Source organism: Populus euphratica, unplaced genomic scaffold (genome assembly GCF_000495115.2).
Source record: "Populus euphratica unplaced genomic scaffold, PopEup_1.0 scaffold19.1, whole genome shotgun sequence".
Lineage (NCBI taxonomy): Eukaryota > Viridiplantae > Streptophyta > Magnoliopsida > Malpighiales > Salicaceae > Populus > Populus euphratica.
Genome location: NW_011499853.1, coordinates 423,693 through 433,253, shown reverse-complemented (window position 1 = coordinate 433,253; position 9,561 = coordinate 423,693). Strand labels below are relative to the sequence as shown.

The 9,561-nt window shown below is 35.1% G+C and overlaps 1 protein-coding gene across 3 annotated transcripts; it reads left to right on the top strand.

Moving 5' to 3' along the window:
• The first annotated feature begins 456 nt into the window (after positions 1-456).
• Positions 457-6,609, top strand: LOC105122097 (sterile alpha motif (SAM) domain-containing protein). Of its 3 annotated transcripts, XR_841643.1 has the most exons (11): positions 460-1,258; positions 1,345-1,536; positions 2,620-3,027; positions 3,279-3,342; positions 3,657-3,874; positions 3,964-4,077; positions 4,374-4,479; positions 4,621-4,832; positions 5,398-5,501; positions 5,841-5,931; positions 6,228-6,317. XR_841643.1 is itself a non-coding variant. In XM_011021011.1 (10 exons), the coding sequence occupies exons 1-10, from the start codon at positions 602-604 to the stop codon at positions 6,370-6,372; spliced, it is 2,220 nt and encodes a 739-aa protein (XP_011019313.1). In that variant the 5' UTR covers positions 465-601; the 3' UTR covers positions 6,373-6,609. The 3 variants fall into 3 exon arrangements, 2 of the variants coding, with proteins under 2 accessions (XP_011019314.1, XP_011019313.1); XM_011021011.1 differs by lacking the exon at positions 5,841-5,931 and having other exon boundaries at positions 465-1,258; positions 6,228-6,609; XM_011021012.1 differs by lacking the exons at positions 5,398-5,501; positions 5,841-5,931; positions 6,228-6,317 and having other exon boundaries at positions 457-1,258; positions 4,626-4,750.
• Positions 6,610-9,561: the final 2,952 nt, after the last annotated feature.

Here is a 9,561-nt window from a genome sequence, read left to right as displayed (position 1 = left end):
ATTGCGTTTAAAGAGGAAAATACAGAAAATAAATATGATTTTCAACAATCTTGAGAGACGACGATGAGCAAACATTTTCATGGAATGTTGAAAGCAATATTACGACTTTAGAGGGTTTTGCTTGTGACCTACGAGCCTCTTACTGCCCATTGGAATGATGATTGATGAAGGTGGTTCAAGGCGAGTGTACTGTCCTCATAATTCTAGAGGGTTCTACATTGTGTTGCTGGTAATGATGTTACCTTCATAATTTTATCTTTGATTTTAAAAATCAAATAGACTTGGTATCTCGAGATCTGAATCGGATTTGAAATTAAATCAGCCAAACTAAGATTCGGGAAAAAATTGTACGCCAATTACTCTCCTTTGTGTTTATAGGCGACAAATTACAAAATGATAACATTTAAAATGTAGGGACCAAAATGAAATATATTATAAACTGTAGGGTTCAACTAAATGCTTCACTTCTTTCCCGCCTCATGCTCTGCTCCAAAAAATTGAAAAACCCACATTCCCAATTCTAAACTCTACCGCTACTTTCATAAACAAAGCGCATACCCATTGACCTGCATCAGCTCAGCCCACCCCAAACCCTAACAAAATGTCCTCAAAATTCAATTCGTCCCAGTTTTCCTCCCTCGACGACGACGACGACTTCCAAATCCCTCTCTCCCAAGCACCAAAACAGACTCTTTCTATCCGCAACAAACCCGCTGACAATCCTCGCCGCCCGTCAAAAAAGCCAAAGAAACCCACCAATCCCGGAAAAGAAAATATAGATCCCAACTCTCTATTACCATATCAGAAAACTGAGTCCGGTGCCAATGACTTCAATTTAGACGAGAATTGCAGTTTGGATTTCATAGAGTCAAGCATCGACTGTACTGTTTCTTCTAAAGTTGGAAACGAGAAATTTGATAGCGGGAGCGGTAAAAAAGAAAAATTGGAAGTGAGTGGGGGATATTTGTGTAATTCGATTGAGGCTAGGTTAATGAAATCAAGAGTAGATTATAGTGGAGTTAGTGTTGGTAATGAAGAGGATTGCGAAGAAAATCGTGGGCTTGATGCCTTGATTCAGTTATGTACCGAGGAAGAAGAAAGTGAAGCTAGAGAGAAAATTAAGGTTAATTGTAATGGCGATGAATGTTGTTTTGTCTTATGTCCGCTTTGTGGGACAGATATTTCGGATTTGAGCGAGGAATTTCGATTAGTTCATACTAACGAGTGCCTAGATAAAGAAGAAAATAGTGTTCCAGATGTGAGTGTTTTTAGGATTCTTGTAACTTCTTGTGCTTTTACGAATTCGATTGGTAAATGTGTTTTTTATTTTTTTGTTTTTTGCAGGTTGTTCTTGGTGGTGATGACGGGAGACCTGAGGTTGTGCCACGAGGCGTGGAGGGTCCTGTTTGTGGTCCGAAGAAAGTTGATGTGTCACCTGTTGCTAAATGGCTAAGGAATCTGGGTTTAGAGAGGTATGAAGAGGATTTTGTTCGAGAAGAGATTGATTGGGAGACTTTACAGTGGCTGACAGAAGAGGTATGCTTAAATTTACTAGACTTTGTTGCATGATAAATTAATTTTAAGTAATAAATTGTTGGGTTTTTGCTTTACTTAGAGAATGCTAGTTGGGGTATATAATCATTGTTAGACGTTGTGTTCACATTATTTTCCTGTCAAGAGTTGAACTCTCTTTCAAGCTATCTTCGTTAGTGTTCTGTTCCAACCGAAGGCCTTAACCAGTGCTCGCCACACCTGGAAAGAACTCTCTAAGGCCCACAACATAAGTAAAAACATTCTTCGGAAATATAAGAGAGAAACTAGGAGAAAAGAGTTGATCCTTTCTGAACCATTCAGAAAATGCAGGATTTGGTTCAAGAACTGAAGTGGTAGGATTAGGAATCTCAGGAGGACGAGCAGCACAGGTTCCATCATTGAACCCTTTAAGATCACGACAATTGAGTAACGGCTCAAATTGTGTTTTCCACACGATGTAGTTTTATGAGTAAGTGTAATGGTGAAAGAGTGATGGGGTCGAGACGAGAAAACAGGGTGAGAAATTGGGATGATAGGGACAAGAGCAGAAGACTAAAAAGCATTGGTAGAGGTCACTCTAGGCTTTGATACCATATTAAGTTTTAAGAAAGTTTTGCAGGGATGATCTTTTCTGTGCATTCACTTGGAATAAATAGATTACAAAGGATAGCCTGTGACCATATCCTCTCATATTTACTATCTGGATTGAGCCTAGTCCTATCCACGTATACTTGCAATGACAACAGAATACTAACTAACCTAGTTTGAAAGAGTTTACTGCTCTTGACAGGAAAATAATCTAAACACACTGTCTAGCAATCATCAACACACTGCTCTTGACAGGAACATAATCTAAACACACTGTCTAGCAATCATCAACACCAAGAATTAGCGATTGAAAGATTGTGCTGTGGGCAGTTCTGTATGTGTGGAACCATAATTTTATTTGTCATAACCTCCTCCTTGATTATTTAGATAGCGGGGGTGATTTAGACTTCTAGACTTTTCTCCATTAAGTTGTTATTTCTGTTTGTTATGCTGAAATGAATATGATCTGGTAAATGCTTGTTTTTTTCTTCGTTCCAGGACCTCTTTGGCATTGGTGTCACTGCACTTGGTCCAAGGAAGAAGATTGTGCATGCTCTTGGTGAGCTTAGAAAAGGGTCTAATCGCGCAATCAAGGCACATGGAGATGCACACGCCTCTGGTGAAGTTGGTTCATCGAGAAGCCATGGAGCAGAAATGCAAGTGGAGGCTTCTAAAATTATTGGCGATGACACTAGTAAACCAACTGCAAACAAATTGATTACGGATTATTTTCCTGGATCTGTACCTATCAAGAAAAAAACTTGTGTCAGCTCTAAAGAACAACGGGGAGCAGAGAAAAGTCAGCCAGGCTATGTTCATAAGCAAAGGGTGAAAAACAATACTAAAAAAGGAAAGCTCAAAGATATTCCCCTGTGGTGTAGCGTACCAGGGACACCATTTAGAGTGGTATTGATATATCATTCATCAGTAAAAATTCAACATAGTTTTTCATGTCAAATTTGCTTGGTTTACTTAATTACCAATTCTTTTTATCACTCACAAGTTGATAATATGGCACTATTTGGTGTCATTGTCACCTTTGATGTTAACTACAGAATGGAGTTGTAGAAGATAATTTATTTATTCCTTTTGCCTTTGCTTCACTAATGTTATTTCTTGGTTTATTGCTTACTTCAATCTAATTTCTGTATCGGCAGGATGCTTTCAAATATCTTAGAGGAGATTGTTCCCATTGGTTTCTTACTCACTTCCACATGGACCGTAAGTTCTTAAAATAATTGTATTTGGCAAACTAAATAAGAAAATTCTAATAGTTGTAAAGATATTTGGGTATGCATCTATTTTCAACCATGCCTCGTGTCACAAACAAGTCAATTTATCATGCTTCAATGAAGAAGTCACTAATGGCATGGGGCATTCACTTAAGGTGTCTTAGAAAGAAGATAAAGTACATTTGTTGCTTGCTAGCAATCAATTATTAGGCACATTCCCCATCGCTGTATGGTCTTTCAAAGCAATGTACTTAAATGAAAAGCTTGAAAATTCTCAAGAAACTATGTTCAATGTCTTTGCAGATTATCAAGGATTAACAAGGTCTTTCTGTCATGGGAAGATTTACTGCTCCTTGATCACAGCAAAGCTTGTAAATTTAAAGATTGGGATCCCTTGGGATAGTATACATGTTTTACCTCTCAACCAAAAGATCTGTATTGCTGGTGTTGATGTGACATGCTTGGATGCAAACCACTGTCCAGGCTCCATTATAATTCTCTTCGAACCTCCCAATGGTAAGGTGTGTCCACTTAGAACTTTAAGACACCGTGTTATATTATAGTTTTTACCTAACATTTCTTATTTTAATACCAAAATTGTAAATGCCAGGCTGTGCTACACACGGGAGATTTTCGTTTTTCTGAGAACATGGTTACAATGCCTGTTTTGCAAATGTCTTCTATCCATACACTCATCCTTGATACTACATATTGTAATGCCCAGGTAAGTCCATGATTGGTAATGATGTTATCTCTGGTTTTCTAGCTTTGGGCCTTTGGTTCGTGTAGGGCAGGTCTAAACCCATTCTAGAAAAGACTCAAGTTATCTGAATTGAAACTTCACTTCTAATAAAAACTTAATCGCAAACATGTGCTCCTAAATTAAATAGTATAAAATAGGAATCATAAAAGGCTAAAACCAAGCAATAGTTGCTCCTGCATCAGTCATCTTCCCAGTTTTTCCTCTGTGAAGAATCAGCTCACATGGTAAATTTTCTCATTGAAAATTTTTATTTGCAGTATGACTTTCCGAAGCAGGAAGCTGTAATACAATTTGTGATTGAGGCCATTCAAGCTGAAGCTTTCAACCCCAGAACACTATTTTTGATCGGAAGCTATACAATTGGTAGATTCTGTTACTCTCCCTCTATCCTTGAGTTTGTCTTCATCCCTCTCACGCACACACTGTCTCATTTTTTCTCTTTATGGTTTGAACGAGACACTATTCTCACTTGGTGCAATATTTTCTTTTCAATTTTTTGAAAAGGAAAGGAAAGGTTGTTTTTGGAGGTTGCTCGTGTGCTCCATAAGAAGGTTTATGTCAACATGGCAAAATTCCGTCTTTTAGAATGCTTGGGGTTCCCTGAAGAAGATATGACGTGGATTACATTAAATGAACAAGAAAGCCACATTCATGTTGTGCCTATGTGGACGCTTGCAAGCTTCAAAAGATTGAAACATTTATCAAGTCAATATGCAGTGAGTGACCAAAGATTGTGGTATATTTTTTTCATAAATAGTTGTGTGTGTGAATGTGTAGGGAGGGGGCATGTCATGCTTTACAACGATCGAGTTAATTTATACAGGGCATGAAAAGTGTTAAGTGAATTTATAAGATGCACAAAGAGGAAAGTTGCCTGAATGAGTGCCTCAATGTGCTCTGTATGACTAGGTTATTGTGATTTCCAAGTGAAATGATTTTGCACAAGTATTCCATCTTATTTGCTCTCTATTGATGAACACATAGGCCGTACTAACATGGGGTACTGTGCAAGAGCGCCCCTTTGTGTGTGTATGAGCTTGAAATTTATTGGCATGCTTGATTTTGACAACTTTCCATTTTCTATCATTTTTTTGTGAGTAACTAATTTTTCCCGGAAATTTGTAGACACATCTTTCATATCCAAGCACTTTTGGTCATGCTTATCATCACTAATTAGTTTAGTTAGTTGCTGCTTATGTTATTGAGCTAGCATGGCAATATCATGGCCTGTGCCACTATCTTTTGTATGATCTTTTGAGTTTATACATTCCTATGAATCAGGGTCGATTCACTCTTATAGTTGCTTTCTCCCCCACTGGCTGGACATTTGGTAAAGGGAAGAAGAAATCTCCAGGGAGAAGGTGTCAGCAGGGAACTATTATAAGGTATATCCTTATCTCTATCTCGTAAGCACTATCCATTGACTTTCGAGTAATAATTAGAAAATGTTTTAATAGCCGAGGAAGGAGTGCTTATTCTGTTTTTCTCCAACTTCAAATTGTTTTAATTGTAAACATGACCACCATTTATTTATACCCAGTTTAAAATGTCTGGAAAACAAAATACATTTAATATAACCCAGCATGAAACCTGCAAATCCTTGACTATTTAAATTCATGTGATGCACTTTTCATCTTCTTTAAAAAGGGAATGATTCATGTCTGGAGTGAGAATTCAATTCTGTGGTTCATGGATCATAATAGAAGATGCAAAATTTTGCACAGGTGTTTGGCTTCAAAAACCTTACCTGTTCATTCATGAAAAATATTTGAAGGAAATATTTGAAGTGAAAGATCTTTGATGCCAGCTTGCAAGGTACTTGTGCATTTTGCATTTTGTATTGTTACTGGCGAACTATATAGCTTAATGAGTTATATAAACTGTAAAATGCATGTGAAAACCTGGTCACATCATTTTAGCTGAGGAATATATCAACTGCTCCAATGATGTTGGCATTGAGCTATACCCTGAAATTGCTTCTGTTACCAATGCAATGCAACATGAGCATTTTTGTATGTGCCTCGTGGCAAGGATAGACATAATTTGACATAACATCATACTTCACTTTCAGAATTGAACTAATACGAAATTTTTGCTTGTATGTTTACCAGATACGAAGTACCATATAGTGAGCATTGCAGTTTTACAGAACTCAGAGAGTTTGTGAAGTTTGTGTCTCCTGAAAACATAATACCAAGTGTAAATAATGATGGACCAGATTCTGCCAATGATATGGTTTCCCTCCTGCTGTCTTGATTGTTTGACTAGAATCTCAAAGTAGAAGCCCCTTTTTTTTTTTTGTCTTTTTTGTCAAAATAGATGAAATGATTCCAAGGAAAAGCTGCCAGTTGGCCTCCAATTTCCTCGTATGTTATTCTGTGTTAACAGGCATTGCTAGCATGCTACTATGAATAATGTAATATCAATGTACAATTTGAGACGTTAAATGGCAAGTTGTTGAAGTAGGGCACTTAATGATGACTTGTCATCTAATTTCGATTAGTTCTTGCTGCATATTCTGATGTCAAGGTGATATTAACGCAGTAGTCATAAGAACATGAGAAAATCTCCTTTTGTATTAGAGATCTGAAGGCAGATGGCAAGCATTTCCAATTCCTACAAATTTTGCTGGAAAAATGCTTTATTGGAATCTAACATTAAGTATTGAAAGCTTACATTTATATCAAACTGGCTAGAAGGAAACTATGAGTTTACCCTGACATTTGTGACTGAAAATCTTCATTGCAGATAAGATCACTTTAATCTCCCCATGAAAATTGTCTTTTATACCTCTGAGAGCAGAGGTATCAGACAACGAAGATAGTTTTAGCTAAGATTTTTTGAAGCATGCTTGCTATGGACTACATTTAAGGAAGCTATAGCAAGCAAGGTCCATCTTTCAAAACCCTATCTGGCTGTGTTTACATGTATACGAGTGATCAAATTTCAATTCTTGAATTAATATATTAAATAATATATTTAAAGACGTTTACTCAAAGCGGTGGACATGCCGGAGTGGTTATCGGGCATGACTAGAAATCATGTGGGCTCTGCCCGCGCAGGTCGCCTTTGATCTTTTTCGTTTTTAGGGTAAATCTGAAATTAGGCGACCTATAAGCTATAACTCAAATCTCTATCGCAAGCCTTTGAGTTTTTTCGTTTTTAGGGTAAATCTGAAACTAGGCGACCTATAAACTATAACTCATATCTCTATCATGTCTCCAATTTTTTCTATTAAAAATTAGGTCCCTGTAGTATTAAAAAAAATCCTTAGTCGACTTTTGTATCGAAACTTATCACAAATTGGTAGCCCAAAAGGTCAAACTGTGGTTAGAGAGCTTATTACAAAATAAATTAAAAGTAGTTTTATTGTTTATTATCTCACAAATACAACACGGGTCTAGAGTAATTCATGGTGATCTTTTTCTTTATCCTTAAAAAAACTATACAGCATATAATTATTAAACTTTATTCAAATTTGTCCTTCCACATTATAATATTGTCATGTTATAAAATATTCTAATATTAAATTAAAATTCCATATTACAAGATATAATTTTAGGTTATAGTAAAAAAGTAAAAAGTTACAACAACAATGAACAAAAATTAACATAAAAACAAAGCAAAGCTATTTTTGTTTTTACTTTTCAGAAGGGGCGAGAAACTTTTGTTTGGTTCATAAGTTTTTTTTTTTAATTTCAATTTCAATTTTAATTTTTAGGTTTTTATATTTCAATTCAAAACATTTTTTTATTACATTTTAGTTATTGAATATTGAGGAACGAGAAAGAAAGTCACAAAAAAATAAAAAGAAAGGAGAAAGTATTTTGTTTCAAAGAAGATGTCTGTCCTTCAAATATGCCGTAAAAAGAATGAGTGGATTGGCAGCCGTAAAACAAATAAGTAGGCAGTGTTGTTGCAGCTTAAACCAAAAAAAACCGTTGTGGTGGTCGTTTTTCCGGCGGGCAACGTCGTTTTGCCGCTGTTTTGTTTCCTTCTCCATGTGTGAGTAACGTGTTTTTCAGCTATGAACAGGGGATAAAGATAGCACACATGGTGCGGCCAATCAAGCCAGATTTGATAGCATGGAAGGGGTTCTGGTGACTTCTTTTTTTTTTTTCACAAGAAGAATGAAGGGCAACCTGGTGTTATGTTGGCTTTATCTTGCAGCTGCAGAATGGGATAAAATGGCTGTCATTTTATGGAATAGAAACAAAATAAAAAACGTGTTTGTGGGTGACAAGAAGAAGAAGCTTGGAGAGGTGGAAGATAATTCACATCGACGGTGATGTGAGTGAGATGTAAATATTCGTACCTGAAATATTCTCACGGCCGATTGAGACTTCTTGTTGCTGATGATGAATCCATTTTTAATTCAAGACAAGACTGCCAGATCGTACGCATCGTGGGTTTCATTCATTGAAAACATGGAGAGATAATAACCTAGGGCTGAGTGCCACTTATTAAGGCTGGTTAAATCTGTCAGCTTATTGAAGCATAGGCCTGATTGTGTGACTCGAAAGAGGTTGAAAAAAAAAAAAAAAACTAAAAGGTTTTGGCCTTTTCCTAATATATGTGGGGAGAATTAAGATAGATTTGCAGTAGTGAAATTATCTTTTTACTCTTTATACCTCTTAATAATTATGCTATCATCTGCGATAAAATTATCTACTCAAAGAAATTTAAGATACAATTTTATCGTTTAACTTTGAAAATACATAATTATCTTTTCATTAACTTTTGAGTATTGTTATTTTTTTCATTTTTTTATATAAAGTTACCTGAATACAAAATAGTTAAACATTTAATTATTCTTTTTATGAATAAATGGTATGTCTAACTCGATGATGGTTTAAGTAATAAGTGTAGCTTCTTTTTTTTATTTCTTTCTCTCCTATTTTATTTTCATGTTGACTTTTAAACAAATCAAATCAATCCCTAAAATTGGTTATACTTAAAATTGTATCTTTATTATCTTCATTGCAATTTTTAAAATTTAAAATAATTTATGAAGTTAAATGGTTTTTTTTTTAATTTTTGTTGTTTTTCTTTTTATTGTAATTTTTTTATTAAAAATAATTTATTAAATCATTTTTTTAATTTTACCCCCAATAGATATTTTCATCTATCTAATTTAGTTTCTATTCTTTTTATTGCTATTTTTTAGATGGTTTTTGCAATTTTTTTTAGCAATTTCATCATTCTTTTGTATTTTCCTCTCAAATCTAATCCTTTTTTATTATTGTATTTATTTGAAATTGCATGATTGTTTTAGATTTTTTATTATTTCATCCTCATCTTCAAACATTTAGCTTTTTAGTTGAGTCTGGGTCTAGAATTTAAAGGTTTATAAGTTCAAAATCCTTTTTTATCCCGTTATTTTTTATTCGTTTTCTATGAGATTTTTTTAGTTAATTTTAAAATAACATAGGTCGTCTTAGTTTT

Excerpts from the sequence above, each read along its gene's own strand:
- LOC105122097 (XM_011021011.1), top strand. The coding sequence starts at position 602 with ATGTCCTCAAAATTCAATTCGTCCCAGTTTTCCTCCCTCGACGACGAC. Across the intron at positions 4,078-4,373 it reads CTACATATTGTAATGCCCAG|TATGACTTTCCGAAGCAGGA; the intron begins GTAAGTCCATGA and ends TTTTATTTGCAG. Across the intron at positions 4,480-4,620 it reads GATCGGAAGCTATACAATTG|GAAAGGAAAGGTTGTTTTTG; the intron begins GTAGATTCTGTT and ends TTTTTTGAAAAG.